Here is a 22,274-nt window from a genome sequence, read left to right on the forward strand (position 1 = left end):
AGGCCCCAGCATTCAATTCTTCATCCCCACATTAGTAAGCCAGCAGGGCGTTTCCACCACCTCCCCCCCCCTTCTCCTACCTTTCCTCCCCCTCCTTTCCCTCCCCCCTTTGGACCCCTCAGAACCCTTGGGGCCACCAAAATGTTAATTGGGCTTCTAATTTACTGTTTCATTTGCCACTATCTGTAATGATCATTATGTATCAGTAAGGGAACAATGGGGCCAGGAACATTTGGCTCATTCTTTCTGATAGTGGGTTTAGTTCAGTGGAGTGGTTTAAAAGGAGGACCAAGTGGTGTGAAATACAGATAAGATAATGCGCTCAATATATAAGTCGCTTACATATATCTATTAACAGTACGATTTTTCCTCCTAGAAACATGAAAGCCAGAGCATATAATTTCATTTTAATGCAATCAATGAATGTTGATATACCTCAGTAAGAACCGAATGAAACAACAAAGGCTGGTCGATCTTAAAATATTACAAACAAAAACCGCTGTATTAAAACTTTAGGCCCAAGGTTATATAATCCTTTCATAATTGCCAAATAATAGCCTGACTACACTAAACTGCATACAAAAGACAGATGAAATGAGTCAAGTGCTTCACTGCAGCGGAGCAGGTGTAGCAAGCTGCTGAAATGACTTTGTCACAGAGGGGAAAAAACGAATGAAGAGTACATCTAAAACCAATGATGGGTTTGAGATCATTCCCTTTCACACTCTTCTGCCACAACCTGATGAGGAAGCACTGAGAGAAAGAGAGAGAGAGAAAGAGAGAGATGGAGATGTGCAACGCCAGCCAAAACTTTTTCAATTTCACCGACAATTTCCTGTGTAATTACTGATGTGGTATGATGGTGTTTTAATGACAGGGACCTGCCAGTGACAGTGACATTGTGTGTGTGGTAGTGTGTGTACGTGTATGTGTGTTGTAAAGATCTGGCTAGGCCTGTTGATGATGGCAAAGTGATAAGATGGAGCCGTGCTGTGGAGATTAGACCTGTCTGCCCTCCACCTCTCCCACCCACCCCTCTCTCTCTCTCACACACAGCCTCTAGCATTAATGCCACTCCCCCATTCCCCCTATAACTACCCTATAATGCCACCTGCTCTCTCACAATCTCTCTCTTTCACACACACACATAACACCCACAAACTCCCCACATCTCCACCTACCCCCACCCATCAACCCCCCTGATCATCAGCGCCGGTGCTGGTGGCCATCAGAGCCACCAACCGTATGCAGGTCAATGAGCTGGTACCTGTAGTCGCACCAGGGGCAGCGGTATGGTTTCTCCCCGGTGTGAACACGTTTGTGCCGTGACAGGTGGGACTGTGTGGTGGAGGCAAAGTTGCAGAGCTTGCATTTGAAGGGTCTCTCTCCTGTGGGGTGAAAGGTTTGAGAAAGATAAGAGACAGACAGTAATGAGGCACAGAGGTCTTACTGATGTGATCTGGCAATCAGGTATAGTTGACATGACTTGGCCAAGAAAAAAAAAATCTGATATTTTTGTGACCACTTAATTTCAAAAACATAGGTTGGCCAGGAAATATTTCTATGACAAAAAAAAGTTCTGAATGTTCAGGATCAATATTTTGCATGTGAAAGGTTTAAGCAGTGAATTCATATCTATTGAAGAACTGGGATCAGTGTAACTGTAAATGGTGAAACCAGTTTGAATTTGCAAGTTTAAGCCCTGTTGAGAATTATTTGTATAGAAGTAAAGAAAGAAAGTAACACATATAAGGGCTGAAAGCAAAAGAAAAGTCACTTGAAGTGTAGGAGATAAAAGCAGCTGATCTGTCATTAAAAAATAAGACATGAAAGCAGCTGAAATGTCAGTTGAACTGTAAACAGATTTTGGCTGTAAAGAAATTTTGGCTCAAGTTGAAATGTGTACAGCGTAAGCAGTAGAGGTGTCAGTTTCTCTACTGAAGAGCAAAACTAAGTTTAAGTGTTAATGTGGAGACAGGAGCTGACATTTCAATTATTAGTATTATTAAATGTGTTCTCACCTCGAACAATTTATGTTATCAGCAGGACGGGTGGAATGAATGGATTTCCATGAAATATAATGAGTGGGTGGCAATCCACATGTTAAATGTATTTCATTTCTATGTAATTCTTATTGTTTCATTTGTAAGGATATGCTCACAGAATCAGACACGAGTTACACTTGAAGCTCTATTCATCTGTTTGTTATGAGACACTTCAGCTCAGCTGCAGGTTCTTGGAGGCCCCTTTAAAAGCACACATTTGTGAGCAGCAATATTTATAGCCAGAATAAAAAAAAAAAAAAAAACAACCTGTTAACCTACAAAGTAACATAAGTTCTTGGTCAAGCTTGAATCCTTGACTCAAGACAGCATAAAAGTGAGCAACAACATTTACAGAATTAAGATTACAGGATGATTCTGTTGGATAAATATTGAACTTGTTAGCTAGTAATCTGTCACATAAAGAAATCTGTGACATCCTATGTGTGCTAAAGAAGTTTGAAGTCTTATAGCTCTCTGAAATGTCAAATGTTGGCTTATACAGGTGACAGAAAATAAGGTTGATTAACTAGTGCCTGTAGGTGTAACAACGCCACAACAACTGTCTGCAGTTGACAGGTTTATACTCTCTGACATGTTTTTTTTGTTTTGTTTTAATGACCTTTATTTGGCAGACCAGTAGCTGTGAAGGTATCTTACTTTAATCTATATTTATCTGTTATTTACATGACATTTAATGGACACTTGTGTCCAGTGTTTGTTTAATTACTGCTTTTGTGACATTTCCATCCAGAGAACAGTAGCATTCACTTCTGGTATATTTTAAGAAAGCTAAGAAATTTAAGGACACAAAAACAGACGAGATGTGACTTTAAGAAACTTTAAAAAGTATAAAATTAAATAAAACATTAAAAGCATCTGTCAGTCAAAATCTGTCAATAACGCATTGTCATATAGGACAGTCCCTTTATATGATACTGCATGACAACTGATTTGAATATGTGGCTAAATCAGAGGAATTGACGCATGTCAACACGGGAGAGGAGGACATAAATTGAAGGTTTTCAGGGGGAAATGGCAGAAAAATACTGAGGAGCAAACAAAATGAATTATGGAAACCTGAATTAATATTTATAACATGATTCTTGATCGTTGGACGCCTGCCAGACAACGGTTAAGAACAGTATTTGTTTCACTATCTCAATTTCCCCCCCAAAAAAACACTTGTTATTGACAGCCTATCTGAAAAATGCAATTTCCCTAAGCGACAGAATGACATGGTGAAATGATAACTGAAATTAAAAATCTCAGATTCAGTCAGCCATTCTGGTACACATGCCTATCACTGACAGCAGCATGTCACACTGATGTGCCTCTGTGTGTGTGTCTGTGTGTGTGAGTGAGAGATGGCAAATAGTCACAAAAAAAACTATGCGGCTGTTCAGATCTCAGTGTCACTCACCATCCAAGATTATTAAGGTCTGCACATACGCCACTTTTGTGTTTGTGTGAGTTGATAAGTTCATGACACGAGTTTGTGAGGATGTGTGTGTGTGTGTGTGTGCCGTCGCTTACCCGTGTGTTGGCGTCTGTGTTTGGTGAGGGCGTGTCTCGTGCCTCCCGCGAAACCACACAGGTCACACAGATAAGACTTCTCTCCTATAGACACAGATTGAGAGAAAATTAGGGAAGTATAGTAGACACACACATGACTCAAGGCCTGTCAGGAAATATCTGAGAAGAGGAAAAAAAAAAACTTTTTTGTTTCATCGACAATTTCAAATCCAGATCTTCTCCAAAAGGCTTACAAATAATCTGTTCTTTAAAAGGTTAATTCCAGCTGACTACAGCTTGGATCTAAGGCTTCAGGCAATCAAATATGTTTTCAATGAAATTGCAAGAGCATGCAAAATATTACTCAGAATATTCCAAACACTTTGTTGACCATAATCTTAATCTTTTGCCTAGGGGGGCTCCACACTGACAATTAAAACTGCCTTTTAAGTTTTCAACTCTATGTTTGCTTGCTGATCCAAACACTGACAGCACTGGTTTAAAACCATTACAAAGAAACATGAAAGGAAGGTTAACTGAAGAATGAGAGTAGTAATTTCCCAATGATAGACTGAATGGAAATACTAAACGGTATAGCTGTGATTGTTGAAACAGTGAAAGGAGCATTAATGTTTGTTTTTATTACACCCTGTGTGTATTCTGATTCACTCAAAATACAAGTGATGTCACTAATAATAAAACACACTGGAAGAACAGCTGGTTTTATTCATCGAGCATGTGAAGTGATTTTGTTTCAGCCTCAACAAAACAAATAGCAGCATAATTAATCTGTCACCATTTTCACATTTAATCACCTTTAATTTCAAAGTTGCATCAACATTAATCAAAAACTAATACAACAGCTAAATTGCAATTTTAAATATCAAGGGGTGATTAAAAAAAAGTGCAAGGTTATTGAATTACATCTATGAAATAGTTGGATAGTGATTTTTTTTATTCAAAATGACAGCTTATGTGCCATTGAGCAAAATCCTAAGAGCTCAAGTGAAGACAGAGAAGGAAATAGTGAGAAATGTGCAGAGGAGGAGAAGGGCAGACACCGAGAAAAAAGAAAAGACAGACTGAACAGATGAGCAGAGGGTCTAGTTGGCTAACAGATGAGCCAAGCAGAAGTCACAGATCACTAGTGTATATCCATCAGAGCTCTCATAGCTAACTAATTCCTCCAATCAGATGGATCCGTGTAAATATGTCAAATGGGGGACGGGAAATTGCCAGTGTGGTTTATTGACTGTGATAAAATCTGAAAAGCACCGCTGAACATAATTACATACTTGTCAGAGCCATAAAAATTAGCTTTATTATCAATGGGATGGTTTTGTACAACTTCATTTGGGGGCGATGCCTTCCAGATGGGGAGCGTGGAGAGCTTTTTTACACTCCTCCTCTCTTCTCTGCATCTGGCTCAGTCATTAACAGCATGATGGTCTCTTTTTCTCCCTCTCTTTCTCTCTCTCACACTGTCTGTCTGCCATTGCACACGGGCAGTCACACACTCCTGCACGCACACACACACACAGCGACATTTGCGATAAGACTCACTCAGGGAAACACATGCGCACATTTCTAGAATGGACACAGATGTGCATGCAAATCTGTGCACAGACGCACACAAATCAAACTGCATGTGGTGCGCTATATGTTTCTAACATACATGCACAATGAGCATGCACGTGAGTTACGTGCAGCTGAGATCTCCATCATTTAAGTAGTCATCTAAATGCTGATGCTGAACTCCGGCTCTTGCCACACACTGACAACACATTTGGGTGACTCTTCCAGCTGGGCCTCAGCGGTGCTCTGCTCCTCTTCTGCACAGATAGCAGCTTTCACTGAGTCCGCAGAGACAAAGCTGCCTCAAGTTTCCTCTATTACACCCATTTACAGCCACTCGACTGTGAGAAGAGTTTTAATGCAGTGCCACTTAGAGGAGAGAAAAACAGCCTTAAAAAAGGTGCATTTGTTAGCCAATGCATACGGGTTCAGCCTTTAAAGGAACATGCACAGAAAATGTTCATTCTGTGTTCTCGTTAAATCACGGCTTTGCATCTGAAGACTTCAATCCTTAATTCCAGTATTTGAATTTTGTTTCACAAAATGTAATATGTACTATTTCAAGCTGTTCGCTGGTGGTGAGGGGACCTCTGACAAGCAGAAAGCATCAAAATGGAAACAAAAAGATAGAAAAACATGGATGTATTAAAACTCCACTTATCCATCTATTAAAATTCTTAACAAAGCCAAAGTTGGATAAACTTAAGCTAAAATAATTTAGCTAATAGTAATTTACTAAAATTGTTACACCTCTGTCAGAGAGCTTTATTCTGTAGCATCCCACTGACCATTGAGGGGTTTTCAAAGACCGTAATTAAAATAAATTAGGCACCTTTGTTCCTGCATCTCTAAACTCTGTATGAGTTACTAAGCATGTGGTCAGACCATTTCTCCCTATCAGAAAAACAGCGCCAGTCCCTCCCCTTCCCCTCCTCCCCCTCCCTTCTTTCCATCTCTCATTACGCCCAACGCTACAAGACCCCACCACAGAAAAATCCATAGCCATCGATCCCTCCGCCCAGCCGCGGTCGCCACAATTATTCTTGAGGAGGAAACGTTGGCGATAAATTACATGTGTGCTTTTCATCTGCTGTTCTGTGGGGCGAGCACTCCGAGAACCTGGGTTGGGAATGGCATGGTGGGGTAGTAGGAGAGTGACATGCTGCTGTCAACACTGGAGGAGCAGCACAGACTCATCTCCATCCACAACATATAGCCTTGCATTGATTACAATCATTTGTGATTTACCTTTACCAGCAACCAACTTTAAGTCTAGCTGACTGCTAAACCCTGAACTCAAGCATGAGTCCTCAGTGGTTAGGGTAGTGCAAAATAGTTGTCAACAACCTATATCAAGTTAAAGGTCATAACTGTTTAATATGATACACAACTGACTCAAAGTCAATCTCAACACACAAAAATACCCTCAAAAAACCCATTTTCTTGCTAATGTGTCAACACTGAGAGCCCTTAAACTTTTTGAATATTACTATCACTTCTTCTCTTTTGTTCCCATGATACACCTCAACCTCCACCCCTTCCTGGAATTAAATATGCCTTATTGCGAGACAATAAAAGAACTTTGAAGTCAAAATATACAACCTCTCTTTGCATGTGTGTGAATATAGTATATATGTATGCGTGTGCCAATGTGTGTGTGTTTTAAATAACCCCGGAGGAGTCTGCATGCAGCTATAATTGCCTCCCTCATTAGTTATGTTTTAGCAGGAGCGGATGGGAGGGCAATTAATTTTACCGCTTAATTTTTGACACGGAATCCGCTGCTGTATTGATGTGCTCGCCATTTTGGGTCTCATTTTTCAGGGAAATTAATTGACAAAGTGCGAAGATTTATCAGCATATCGCCAGATTAAGCGACAAACTGAAGCAATGAGGAAATCAATTGTGGCCCTGTCGCTGTGTTAAACCCTCCTCTGCTCGCCCACCTCCTCCATACTACCCCCCCCCCCCACCCCACCCCACCCCACAACGCCCAAGAGTCTGGGAAAAGCTGGGTGGGTCAGATGCACCGCATTTATTTATTTATTTATTTGAGTTGCTCATTCATCAGCCGTTACAAATGACCCTGGCGGCTGACGACCACTGAATCCCCTCTACCCCCCCTCAGACACGACTAGTGTGTGAGTAGGGAGTGATTAACATAAAAAACACACAAATCAGAGAGGAACAATGAATCCAGTTAGCAGCAGGAGAAGGAAAGCCGAGGTGTGAACTTTTTTCTTTTTTTTTTGAGCGGTGTCACAGCCAACAACTTTATCCACAGCCAGATGACATTTGACATTTTACTTTAAGTACATATTAGTCTACAGTATGGGTATGGGTTCAATACAAAACATATTGTTGATTTTACTTTTACTGTGTGTTTACAGACAATTTCATGACAGATATTCGGACCTATCAGCAGGAAAAAGCACTTTGGAACAGATCAGACCTAATAAGGGTGCAGACCATTGCCTTTGTTTTGACCACTGTTTGTAAAAGTTTAAACCTCAAGGAGGGGTAAAGACTTTCAAGTAAAAGTTAGAGGTAAATGAAAGAAGAAGAAACAAAAAAAACCCAAAGTAATCCAGCAGAATGGAGACACAATGGATGGATGATATTGATTTATCAGGCGTGACCTAAAACATGTGATGGATAAACCGAGTGTTAAGTGAAGCAGTCTGATGTACAAAGGATTTCCAATTTACGTTATTTGAGGTGCTGATGCTGTTGCCTAGTAACCACACTTGTTCCAGTTGATGTTTACATTAAAATATTTTACTCCTTTGTCAGCAAATTTACTTTTGCAGCCAAAATGGCCATGACAGAATTAATCTGTGAGGGAAAAGAACGCCATACCTCTCAGTCGTGGATTTTGGTTGTGACAAGCTTTGGTCCTGTAAACAATCACAGCACCTCAAGTGTCTGCAATCACCCTAATGTGTCGAACTAGCTTAAATATGAATGTTTGGTAAAGGTCTTACTGCACACATAAACCAAATCAGTCAAAAGTTTGGTAAAGATATGTAAAATTCGACCCTGTCCAACAACTGATGATCTCTATCTGTGTATCATTACACTGCACTCCAGTACAGACACCGTATTAAATCATCATCCTGTGAGGCTTTGTAACCCCACCACACACACAAATACTGTAACTCACATCCCCTCCATTACTGCCTGTTCTCTTCCATGGACAGATTAGTTCAACTTTTAAATCTCCAACTTATTTTATTAGTATTGCATCTTAGCTCCGTGAAGGAGGCGATTTATAACCTTTAAACAGATCACACACATGCAGATAATATTTCAGTGTGTCAGGTTGGCTGCTGGAATCTGATTGCTGTGATTGTATAGCTGCAGCTAACCGTCCAAACCCAGCACCAATTACAACTGGCAAAGGAGTGTCGGAGGTCATAGCAGTACAAATTGTGTTAGCTTTTTAGGGTGTCGCTAATCGAGTCAGGTCTCATCGCACACTAGTATAAGGTTGTTTCAGGTTCAATCTTACTTTCATATATGTTCATGTTTGGTCACCCTTGATTGTTTAAGTTCTCTTGTTGAATAAAGAGTGTGATTTTTCTTGCCGAAGGCCGCAAAGACACACACCAGCCCACACCTCATCAGGTGACAGGTAGGTGACAGCGTGACGCCAGCCGTCTGAGAGGAAATGATGAGAGTTGGAAACAAATGAAAATAAGACGTCTAATTATGTCAGAGGCGCCTTGACGTTACATCACTGTTAAAACACATTTAAAATAACATCCAGCAAGTCCTACACTGACACACGCTTACACACACACAAACCCGCACACACAGCAGGCACCCGTGACGGATGGAGGGCTCTCCTGCAAGCGCTCAGTCAGGCTGTCAGGCCACTGCCTGCTGCTGCTTCTGTCATTGACTTAAAAGGGCATCAAGGAGCCATGTGTGGGACATTACTGAGGCCGAGGGGAAACTGCTGGGCTGCAGCATAAAGACACTTTCAAAGAAACGGACTTGGGCTCCTATCGAGGGGCTATTATTCAAGACAGTATCCTCCCACCGCCACCGCACCATCTGTCTATCCAAAGTTTTTAGTAAGTGAGAAACACGACTCAGAGAAGTCCCACAGTGTACTTAACTGTATGTACAGGAATGAAAGGAAAGGATAGATTCAGAAGGAAAAGGCACTGCATGTATAAAAAAAGCAGAAGAAAAAAAAGACCCATCTCAGTGCGGACATTATGTTTTGTACTTCATCACTGGTAATGTAACCAGAGTGAGTGGTGGCAGTAAACAAGAAACAAAGTACACTTAAATACTGGGATTATATAATGGATTTTCAAAATACAATAAAGTGACTATTTTTGAATTGCTGCTATTTCCAACTTACTACAACAATTCAATCTTTTTTTAAGGATTTTTCTTATTTTCAATTGTTTTTTTCTTTCTTTTTCTTTTTTGTGGATGAAAGGGAACGCATGAATAAACACTAATTAAAACGTGTGCTGATTTTTCTCTTTTTCCCCGCTTTTTGGAGGGACACACAGAGGACAGATTCAGAGCAGGCAAAATACTCTTGAGGATCAGATGGATTTGATGAACACACAGTTGCTGACCAGCTGGATTTGAGGAAAGACGCTCTTGGTGACCAGATGGATTTTGGAAGAAATACACATGACAACCATTTGGATTTAGGGAATACACACTTCCTTAATTTCCACAACATGCAACCCTCCAAGTCTGGAGGATGGCAGAAAACAAAACAAACAAGAATTGCAACATCCCCGTGCTGTTTTCCTTCTCCCTTTGGCCATTAATTGGCTGATATAATATCATGTGGCAGTCCTATCGGGATCAGGAGGTGTGTCTAACGAGTGTTTGCCAGACCGCCAAGAAATAGTTCTCGTCTGGATGTTGAATATCAGTACAGATGGACAAGTCATGGCTATTATCGGCCAAAAACTTGTGTATATATTTATTCCAACCAAAGCTGTGAAGATTCATAATTAATGTGAGATTTTCACAGTTCACATAAACTTCATTTTGTTGAATAGTCGGCAGCTATAGAGGAATGAAAAGGAACATTATGTCTGATCCAAGTATAGTCCTTTTGATAAATAACCCTTTGTCCCACACTCTGATTGCCTGTAAAAAGCAAATTCCATGAATTTTGCACTTAAGAGTGTCAGTCAGTGTGTTTATGTGGGTGTACCAGTGGAGGCTGCTAGCTCTGTTGCTCACCAGTGTGCGTTCTGTAGTGGTCCTTCATGGCTGACAGGTTGAGGAAGGCGTAGTGGCAGGATGGCCAGGCACACTTATATGGTTTCTCCCCACTGTGCAGTTTCATGTGGTTGTTCAGGGCCCATTTTTCACTGAAGGAGCGATCGCACAACTCGCATTCAAACTTCCTGCAGGAGAATAAGAGAGGAGGAGGAGGAGGGAGGAGGAGGAGGGGGAGGGAAAAAAACGAAGAGTTATTTACTGATCCCAAAGCTGACGTAAAATGCTAGAAAATCTACCCTGTGAGAAAGGAAATGGAGGTTGCTGGGTACTCGCACTCACACCGACGGAGCACGGGGCCGTATGATTGCACGCTGTACATCTATGCCCCCACTCACACACACACAGAATGCAGTTGGCTGCTGGTGTGTCATGTCTGTATAAGCAGGCATTGATTTTTCTGTCCTGGCCTGCCACCTCCACCATTTATTCTCTGCTTTGCACCAGGACCCAGAGGACTAGAGAAATTCTGTTACAGTCCACACACACACACACACACACACACATAACACACACCCCGCAGGGCCAGTGTGGAGAATAGAGTTCACCTGTCCAGCGTCCCTGACCACTTAGCCGGGGCTAAATGAACAGTTAGCAACATTTTACCTCCTGCTTCTCTCTTAAGGCTGTTGTATCAGAGTCTCCCTCTATCTACACTTGCAAAATGGTCACCAGCAGCGCTCACCAAGCAGTAGACAGAGCTAGCATCAATCCAATATGTTAGGCATGATTTATCATTTGGTTTTGTTTTACTGTATAACGCCAAAGCGTCTTTTTTCAGCGCAAACAGTGAATATTCATGTCATTCTGTCTTCGCTCTGGACATCTGTCTATTCTTCATGCGAACGCCCACGACCCAACAAAAGCCGTGTGTGTGTTTTTTTTTAATCAGTGTGTAGGATGCTTGCACCTATATTCATCTGCTGCGTTATTAGGCTTCAAGAAATACACACAAGTAAAAACAATAGAAAAAGCCTGTGCTTGAATTAATCTTTACCCCTGCGCTATAATTTAGGCGCAGAATGACTAATGTGCGAGTCATAAACAAATGAAGTCGGGTTTTGGGGAGCATTCGTCTTGCAGTGAGGGCCATGTTATTTTAGGGAGGGCGGCTGTCTTTAAGTCCTGATTGTGTCGCTTAATCCCCGTGGTATCTGTTTCATAGCGAGCAGCATGACACTCACCTGAACAAATAATGACTCCAAGCAGCATGTAGCATGTGTCTGAATCAATAATTCAAACTCATACATCTTCCTTACTGGAAGAAAAGGGGGGTGTGGGGGGGATTAAAGATGTGGAGGTGGAGGAAAGGAGAGATAGAGAGGAAAATGTGTCCTGGCTTTTATATCAATCTATATGTTCCATAAAGATGAATCTAAATGTGATATGGATGTCATTCTACACTACTTGAGGGGACATTTTAAGCTCACTTACTAGGAAGGATGGAGCAGTTTTAAAATGGCGCCTTTATCACCTGGCTTTAAGCTGAAATGCATATTTAAACAGCCCTGTTTTCCAGTCTTTCTTATCAACTGATTTGCCAAAGATTTTATTTGACCAACAGATGTATGTCTGCATCTGTATTTCCTTCCCTTTTTTTTCCCCTGCGGCATTTATAGAACAGCTCGTCGCCTGTGCCACCGTGGGAGAGGTAAATAAGATGAGTGAAGAGATGCTATCTTTTATTGTAAGCATTATGCACAACACTCCTGCTTTATGAGCTAAACGGGCCATTGTTTATCACTGGGCGTAATCGCAAAGTCAGGCAGGCAGGCAGGCCTTGACGTGGGCACGCAGCATGCTGGGATGGAGGAAAAACGAGAGAGAAAAAAGGAAAGCAGGAGGAGAGGAGGGAAGATGGAGGAGTCAGGACTGGCAGAGTTGACTATCAGTAGGGGTTTTGTAAGGATGAGAGGAGGGTTTGCGTCTGTTTTTATGGGATCAGATGGAGCGCTTTGATCTTGTCCCCGCATGTCAGATCCCGTCACGATCCACCGTCTCGCCCATACATATGCATACTGCCTCTAAACAGCCAGGCACCATGCAAAACACACCAAAGGTAGGAGGTAGAGGGGAGAGAGACAGAGAGAAAGATGGGAAAGGGGTTGGGTGAATGTGTTTGCATGTGTGTGTGAAAGAAGGAAGGGGAAGACGGAGAGAGACGCGAGTAAGAGAGGCAGCGAGGTCTGCCAATTTGAAATATTTGAAAACTTTTATAATGATTCCTAGAACTGAATATAAAACCAGCAACAGAAATTAATTCACAAAATGCTGCCAAAGCAGCCTATTTCAAATTCAACAGAGTGTGAGAAAGTTTAGAAACTCTTGAGAAAGATTTTAGAGGTGGAAAATACATCTATGGTGACAGTTAGTAAATGTATAAAATGAAATAAAATAGGTCACTGTACCTTTAAACATGTGTATCACAGCAGTTAAATAATCTAAATATTTATCATATAACAGGATTCTGACAATGATGGAAGCTGATGAAAGGATATAATTTACCTTAAAATCAAAAATGGAATGTACACAAATATAAAGTAACCACAAAAAAAATTAAAAAAAAAACATTTGTGTGATTATGGAAACTGATGCATTGTCCAGAAATGCAGAAAACTACAGTATGAATGCACCGGCAGGCACTACAAAACACACATCAGGAAGTTAGAAGCATAATGTATGACAACATGACTAATATCAGGATCGCTTCATCATGGACACACTGTGTGTGCCTTGTATAAAAGAGGAAACTGGAAAAAAAAAAAAAAAAAGGTGAATTGCATTTTGACCTCCTGAGCAAATGTTTCTAAATCTCTGCTTTACTTTTTCCTGCATCTCCTCACTTTATTTTTTCCTTTCTGATCGCAAAGTAAAGCGACATTGATTGAAATCCTGTGCAGATTTATGCAAAGGACTGCATGCTAACTGTGTCTATACTGTCATCATATCCATACTGTGGTTTGATTATGTCATCAGCTCAGGCATATAGGGCTGTAGTGTCAGAACATTACAGGCCAGTCTGGCCTTAATTGTGAGGAGGAGTTACTAACAGAGACTGGAAAAGAAAAACCTGACTCATTACCACATACTCACTATCACCCCCAAGTGGTGAGGTGGTGCTTGTTGAAAGAGGGGGACCAAAGAGTAAAGTGGTGTGTCCTGATCTGATCATGTGCTCTGGATTGAAAATGTGTTTAACAGATGTCAGTTTTGTTAAAATTAAGATTTAAAAGAATTAAATAAGGTTTTCCAATTTCAATCAGGCTGTCCTGTCCTGACTCGAATGCTGTGGAGCATCGTGCTTATCAGTTGCCATGTAAACACACAGAGAATTTATTTATTTATTTTTTTAATTGATTGGATTAATTTACTCCCTGCTTTTTCCATGTTGTGTTGTTGGCCAGTCGTTGTGAGAGGAAATAATCCACCGATCCTCTCACACTGTAACACAAAGACAGAAAAAGAGAGAGAGGCCGACTCTCGCCTGAAGCCAAACTGACACAAACAGACAACTTCAAAGTGAAGACTGTTGTTTATTTGGCGAAGGGAAAGGGGGGGAAGAGAGGGGAAAAAAAGAGAGAAAATTTATCTGATATGCAACTGTCAGGAGAGCATTTTCACATGCAAAATAGCGAGTGAGTGAGAGAGATTACCTAGAGGGAGGAACATGACAGCATTCACTAGGGTCAGGATGGATCATCATCTTCAGCCCCCTCCTCCTCCTCCTCCTCCTCCCTCGTCTCTCTCCTTCTCCCTCCATCGCTCTAACTTTATCTCTCTCGTTCTCCGTTTCCCTCCTTCCTTCCGTTTTTCCCTCCTCTCCCCTTTCTCTCTCATCCTGTTTTCAGACTCCATCACTCTGCACTTCGACAACCCGGCAGCTTAAATCCAGACTAAATTAGCTGAATGAAGATTAAATCATTTGGCCCTGAGCTCTCCAAGATATTGGGAGAAAGACTGAGTAAGCCTTAAATGGTGTCTGACTGGATTCGGACCTATATATGTGTCTGTGGAGAAGCTCTTCCTTCAATGGCAGTCAATTGAAACCTGATTAGAGGGGGGTGTTGGGTAAAAAATGAGTAAAAGATTAAATTTCTGGGACAACTGTTTCCTAAGTAAGGGAGCTGGCTTCGTTATTTTTCGTTTGCTTGCACAATGTTGACCGACGACAGCCTTGTTCCCGGGCTAAGATATTGAACAGGGCAACATCATCGCTCACAGTGCTTAGGAGAAATGCTTTAGAAAGCGCTGGAGTCAATGTGGTCTGCAGGTACTCAAATCAGTTTCCCGGATGGTGCTAGTCTAACATTCAAATGAACAAAAACATCCATCTCTGGCCTGCGTATACTGCAAACAGCAGTACAGACCAGGCTGTAACAAGAAGAGGAGTCTCTCTTAGGAGCAAGTCTAAACAGAAGTGCATTTTAAAGTGAAATATCTACGGAGCTGTATCATACTGAGACCTGCAGGAGTGTGGAGCTAGCATGTCACACAAAACAAGACTAAAACCTCCATGAAGAGGCCACATGTGTCTGCAGAGTATTGTAGATGAACCTCCTCTGAGAGGACTGCTGCTGCATATGACTGCAATATAAACAACGGCACACAACAGAGATGCTGCTGCTGATTTATGTTTACCTTCAATCCCGGGAGAAAGAGGAGGAGGAGGAGGAGGAGAGAGAAAAAAAAAAAGATAATGAAATAAATAATAAAAGACCAGGCCCATCAGATAAGCTCCTGTTTATCCCGCTGTAGGGCAAATACAAATTGTCAATTTAATGAACACGGTGGACGTGATGAAAGCAGGGTGAAGGAGCCTCCTGCCTGACAAACAATCAGGAAATGTTATCTTAATATTGTTGCACTGTTATTCAGCCCATAACTTAGGGGGTGGGGAGAGGCCACGAGGAAAAGGAGGTGGCACCGAAGGGGCGAGGGGAGTGAGGGGGGAAGCAGGGAGGCACAAAGGCCAGGTCCCTCCGTGGTGGCCCTGTTATTGGCTGTTTTTATTATGAGCCATAGCTCAATAGTCCCAAACACACTTTGAAACAACACAAAGCCTAAATGTATGCCTGTGAAGTCTTCTCACACAAGTCTTTTTTTGCAAGAAAACCAGCATTATTCTGAAGAAAACAACCCAAAATTATCACTTTCATTGCGCATACTGGTTCAATGTCTTGTTTCCAGACACTCGGTTAATTTACAGGCTTAATAGGTTTCACAGATATCAAACTATTAATCATAATGTTTCAACCTAAAAAACTGCATATCAAGAGCTCCAAAAAGCTTCCTGCTGAAATTAGCAGCCGCTGAAAAGTACTGAAAATCTGATTTGTGTGACGTGGTTTGGTCAAAGGCCTCTTCACAACCCCTCCACCATTCTTTAAACGGCACTTTAAAAAGTGTCCAGATGCTTCACCGTTCAAAGTTTTTTTTGTAAGCCTTGAATTTAAGGCATCGCAATCTGAGCAGCCACCAAAATTAACTATTATCTCCATATTTATATATTGCCGGCACTAAATTGCGTCGGGAAGAATTACTATCAATATGAATATCTGCAACAATAACTCAGCCACAGTGCTGAAGACAGGATGCTCTTTATCAGGCTTCTGATAGGCCTTAAATACAGCACAAGGCAGCCATATCAGAGCTTTTTCTCTCTAATATCAGGCCGCATTAGCACCTCGTAAATCAAATTACACTCCTAGAATTTCATTAGGCTCACCTGCCAGCGCTGCTGTGCTGCAGAAATATTTATGTTTTTATGCTGCGATTGTGTGCTCTCAGGTACACAAACGCGAAGGAAGAAGGGGGGCTGAAAGGGGGGAAAAAATGGGTGATAAACCTAATTATCTTTTAAGAATACAGAGAAAATGTGTCATAAATTGTGGCGATCCTGAGGAGAGCTGGTGTTTTCAAAGCCTGTGGGGCTGAGAGTTAGGGGACAAGCCTGCTCCACTGTTTACCGTCTTTAACCGGGGCTAGACTCCCACAATCCAATTAGCAGCTTTCCCAAATTCGCTCTAAACAGAAATCAAACAGGATGATGTATGACGCCGATCAGCAGGCACTCAACAACAAGCTAATCTGATAAAGCCAAAGCAAGACTGATAATAGTGCAAATACTTGTTCAAACTGGATCCTGAAAATTATGATGGGAGTCTGTCTTTATTATTTAATTACCTCAAGAGTATTCCACATCTCCATTTGTTTATTTGCCGTTATTTGTTGTTTGTTAGATTGTATTATCTGCATCATAAGAATATCTGGCTGAATGGGCGCTCACAGGCAGGGGAGGGAGGAGAGATGCGGGCCGTGGGAAGGAACGCTGACATTCCTGTTCTATTTTCTTTCCCATCTGGAGCAGCTGGGGTCTGGATGGTGGGGTGTCTGGATATGGATTTTGATTAGACACAAAGGGAAATGACTGAGCCAGTGACCGTAACGACAGCCACTTAATAAAAGGTACAGTCTATACATCAAAGAGCATCTAGCTGTAAATCATTCGGCCCTGTAACGACTTGCATTCCCGTCCCATTACTGAGCCTCTAACAGGCCACTCATATTTACTCTCCAGGCCCCAATATCGTTTTAGAATAATGAGCTTTGTCCCTTATCTAATTAACAGGGCCTAGGTTCATTTGTTTTTTTTCCTCTTTACTCTTTCCCCACACTGAAATTAGGGAACTGGCATATTGGCTTAACCCACAAATATTTAGCAAATTTGCTCTGTGGTACAACGGGTAAAAGTTATACACAAACAGGGCTGTTGGGACTATTGTTGTATGTTGTGTGTAATTGCTGTATGTTGCAACTGGAGGCTGTTTATCCTGCACTTTGTGTGTGTGTGTGTGTGTGTGTGTATTTCTGTGTGTGAGTGGGGGGGTTGTGCTCCAGTGGGCAGAAGTAAAAGACCAGGTCCATTCTCTCTCTTATTACTGAAATTGTAATTCAATGATCACCTTAGATCACACGTATGCCATAAATCAGATAGGCTTGACAGAGGATGAAAAATTGTATTAATAATGTGAAACTTATTATACAGTCCCAAATGCTCCCTTGATAAATGACATTGTTTGGGCCTGACAATGATTGCATTTAAAACATTATTTCTGTTTTCTGCTGGTGTGTACGTGAGTGTGTGTGTGCACTGCTGGACATAGCAGCTGGGGTTGGTTGGGCGGTGGAAGACAGAGGTGGGGTTCCCGAGCTTCATAAAATATTCAAGATGTTTCCCACCGTTCTCTCTTGAGTCACTGGGCAGGCGATGGCCACGGCAGTAAGGGTATAAACTCTCCCTGTGTTGTGTGTGTGTGTGTGGCCAGTAGAAGTAAAATGACTGGTGGCTCACCGCAGCGCAAACACCCCAAACTCCCAAACCACAGAAAGGAGCCGTGCACATCTTCAAGTCATAAAGCAACATACTCGCACTATTATTATTACGACACATCCAAGTCAGACTTTGGTAAATGTGAGGAACTGCAGAAAAGAATCTGCACTGGGCTAATCATTTATGAACCAGTCGACTAGTTTATTTTTCTTCATAACTCAATTTATACAAGAATGTTAATATAAGAAAAGCAAGTCTAGACTTGGTTTGAGCAAGAGCCAGCAGAGACGTGAAAAAAGTGGAAAAAGCCAAACAATCTGTGTGCATTATTTCTTTCTTTCTTCTTTCTTGGCTGCATCATATCAGACAAGTTTGACAGGGCAGGATTTGATATTTAAGAATCCATTCTTCCTTCACCAAAGCTGCAATCGGCTAAAATCAAGCACGTTGTTATTTTCTACTTGAAGAAGACACCTCTTGTTTAATCCGGATGTTGTGTCCAAGACCAAAAAACTTAAGACAGCAACCCAAACCTGCCATTGCAGTTATAAACATTACATCAAAACTGACTGGAGGAAAATGTCATTTCAAAACATGTTGTCACATACACACACTGTTTCTTTGTGTTCAACCGAGAGATGGGCCCTGGAGACTTAAAGGGATCCAGCTCACAAACATAAAAAAAGCTATGACAGGAGCCAACACCACTGGATCAGACATAAAAGGTAGAGGCCAATATAAACTACTGACAAATGTACACACAACATATAAGGCACATGTGGCAATTATAGCCAAGTATAGGGTTTAAATATGATGTGCTTTGTATGTGACAGCAAAGCAGACCAGCTTAAATAGTTCTCTAATGTAAACTGAGGCTTTCCTTTGAAAAAAAGAAGTGATACTGCTGTAATTTATCTAAATAAACTCTGTACCTGGTTTAATGTAATTGCATTTTTAACATAATCTAAATAGGACACATAAAGTGGCTCAAATATTATCTTTAAAAATGGTTAGATCAAAGTTACTGGGTGACTGATGAGCTTGCTTTAGCCAATTATAGTCGGCATGCTTAAAGAGTGTTATGATTGGTACTTGAACTATACAATGTATGACAACCTGTTACTTATATTGGCTCCAGGAAACCTGGCGTCATGTGACTTTGGGTTCAAGGAAAGTCTAATTAAGTTCCTGGACAGTTGGAATCAGATCCCCATACAGGGACTCTGAGACCTATAGTATCCCTGTAGACTTGGCTTTACCCTGACCAGCCACGTTCACGTCCTCTACTGTACTTTATGTGCGACATAACCACCCCCCCCACCATCCCCCTCCCTCTAGTGATCTTATTACCCCCCCTCTACTCTCCCTTCTCTTCTCCTCCTCCTCATCTCTGCAAATGACCATGATGGGAGGCCATTCATCTCACTCCTTCGGCCACCATAATGAAATAAATCAAGAATTTTTTCCCCCAAATATAACAATATTTGTATTTGGGGTGGGGCAGACGTAATTGATGACTGCGGCCATGCTAATTAAAAACGGCGGAGGTTTCATTAATCTTGGTCATTGGGTAGGGGGGATAGCAGTGTAGCTGCTATGGCATTGGCTGGACAAGGGGGACAGCCTCCATCGTCCTCGTCGCTCAGGTGATTTGGGCCATTGTCGAGTATATTAGGAACAGCGAGGTTAATGTGAATTGGCCATTAATAATCACAACAAAAGTATACAAACTCAGTGTCTCTGTGTCTGGCCTTTCTACAACAATGGAGCCAGAAAAGACAATAAAGTGAACAATCACATGTGTTTACTGCCATGTCCTGGCTGGAGAAGTTAATTGTTTTTCTTCTGACTTTTGCTGTGTAGAAACTTTCCTTCTATCTAGTGACACACACAAGCGCACACACTTTTATGCAGCTTTTGAGAATTAATTACCAGACCCAACTTTTGTTGCTTTGCCTCTGTTTGCATAGAATATTTGGAGCATAAACTACACTACGAAGAAGACAATTAAAATAAATCCTAGTGGCTCTGCCTTGACCAACAGAGCAGAACCACACAGGCCTGCGACAAAACCAAATAAGTCATAACACATAACAGAAAAGCCGTGAACAGACCCTGGAGTAGATAAAACAGGATTATATCGTTACCGATGTGCCATTACAGCATAGACAATTTACTAAGTAGCACCTATGCACAGCACAGATGGATATCATCATCACAGCATAATGGTTCCTACATGTTAATTCAGAACTTTAGCTTCTTCACCATGACTCCGCCACAGAATAATGGCTAGTCTGCATCTGGTAGAGGCAGTGTAGGGTAGTGTATGAAGCACTGAGAGAAACAGGGGGAGAGAGATAGAGAGCGAGGGAGAGAGAGACAAAGAAAAAAGGAGAGAATTAAACAGAGAGAGAGAGAGAGAGAGAGAAAGAGATGGGTGGGTGAGGTGGAAGCAGTAGCATATGGTGCCACGCTGCCATAAACAAGCTTTATGAAAAGACCGGGGACGTTTATTTAATCATGGAATACCTGAGGAATCGCAATGAGACACACACTTTGTCCCATTATTGTTAGACCATAAATTTAACTGCTTTACCAGAACAACGAAGAACCGGATACAGCAGCTGAAGACAACGCGGGGAAGCAGGTGAATTTATGTACGTGTGTGTTTGTGTAGTGCACTGTGTCACAACTATGGTAAAGAGTGTGTGTGGTGTTGCAGATGAATAGTCATAACTGCTACACCCCGGTATCTGTGTATCTGTAAATGTATACAGAACAATACACTCAGGGAAGTATCTCCTGAAGGAGAGAACACACAGATACAGATGTGAGCTCTGTTTCCACTGAGTGTACTTTATTACTTCACTGCTGTAATTATTTCTTCTTCAAGCAGTCCCGCTGTATGCGCAAACATTAATATTTTGTGTATGTAAATTGTCATCACACTCACTAGAAAACTGTCTCTTGCACGCGAATTAAAACCCAGATCAAAACATTTTTTTCTCACCTCCCACATCAGGCAAAAATGTTTTAGATAATAAAGTAGGTCTAAAGGCCCCCCAAAGAGTGTGTTCTTATTCATATTAATCTAACAACACAATGAACATGCAAAGCTATACACACAAACATCCACATGTATAAGACACAAATGGACTTTCCCACAGGACGACACACAATGCAATACAGTACAAACAGCTCATCCTGAACACACAAACATAATAAGACTGCATGTGCAATTGTGTCTGCAAGCATAGTAACACACACACACACAGCGCTGGGTCAGGGGGACAGCGGTAGCTCAGAGCCAGCTGTGACCTGCCGGTCCAGGTGCTCAGGAAAACCGCTGTTAACGGCCACGATTGATGATCTAATCAAACTGTCACCACGGCGACCCGCTGCAGGGGGATGGGAGGTTGGGGTGATGTCGGTCTGTGTGTGTGTATATGCGTGTGTATGTTGTTGGGGGGTTAGTGTGTGGAAGTGGGGTAAGAGCAGGTGGGGCGGGGTGTGGGGTGTATTCAGGAGGCCTTGTGCATGCTTACCGTTAGCCCAAATTGAGAGTGACAGTCTCAATAGTGAAAAGGCCTCTTTTTTCCCCCTCTAAGTAATGGAGGAAACAACTCCAGCGGTCTTCCGGAGGATGTCACATAATCAAGGGAGACGCCCCCCTTCTCCCCGAACACCCTGACTCGCCCACCACCACCTTCTATAACGTCTAGTGGAGTGTGGTGGGGCATGAGACTTTGAATATCAGGAGCTGATGTGGTACAGTGCTGGACCGACAGCCCACACAAAGCTAATGATGATGAGTTCTTTATTGTTGGATGCTTAACAGGTCAATGTGAAGATCAGCTTCTTGGTCAGGTCATGGATCTATATTTACACAATAAGCAAAGGTTGCTATTGTTGGTTTAACGATGAATTGCAGATCACAGTAAAAATTGGCTTCAAGCATTAAAAAACAGTTTTCTCTGAATGCAGTTATTTCCTCTGAATTATTGTATAGTGAACATTGCTGAAGACTCCATGGATGCCCGTAGAGGTCCCCCTACAGTCTGCTCAAGACAGACCGTGTGCCCTAGACCCACCATGGAAAACACTGCCCTAAACTGCATTGGATCAACCTCATGTAATGTCTCACACACAGCTATACACAGACAGCACAGGATGCAGAGAGGCATGCAGTCTAAGTCTAAGTGGTAGCTTATAACAGTGAGGTAGAAGCAGGTTTCCTTAAGGGTACACTAGGGGGTCCTGAGTAAAATGAGGAATAGTTCAATTTCACAGTCACTTACTTCACCAAAAATACAAAAGTTTCTATCTGGCTGCCTGACAATGCTCAAACTTCTGGTTTATATGAACAGATTTATATTGTTACAAATGTTGGTTGGGTACAAACGTGGCTTAGGCTTTGGTGTTTCGATAATGTCTTATGACACAAAATGTTTTCTAATTGTGTCATTATGAGATTTTTGTTGTTATCACAGGTCAGATTTTACTGAAAATTATGAAATTATGTGAATATATGGTTTTCAATAATTCAG

General features: G+C 41.7%; 1 protein-coding gene across 2 annotated transcripts in view; it reads right to left on the reverse strand.

The window, feature by feature from the left end:
• The window catches only part of znf407 (zinc finger protein 407), a 123,728-nt gene that overhangs the window by 36,847 nt on the left and 64,607 nt on the right, over positions 1 to 22,274 (reverse strand). For both annotated transcript variants that reach the window (XM_028426288.1, XM_028426289.1), the window contains 3 exons: positions 10,359 to 10,525; positions 3,579 to 3,662; positions 1,268 to 1,388 (listed from right to left, as the gene is read on the reverse strand). In XM_028426288.1, coding sequence (XP_028282089.1) covers positions 1,268 to 1,388; positions 3,579 to 3,662; positions 10,359 to 10,525 — 372 coding nt within the window. The remainder of the gene's footprint in view (positions 1 to 1,267; positions 1,389 to 3,578; positions 3,663 to 10,358; positions 10,526 to 22,274) is intronic.

The sequence above is a fragment of the Parambassis ranga genome, chromosome 16 (genome assembly GCF_900634625.1).
Source record: "Parambassis ranga chromosome 16, fParRan2.1, whole genome shotgun sequence".
NCBI lineage: Eukaryota > Metazoa > Chordata > Actinopteri > Ambassidae > Parambassis > Parambassis ranga.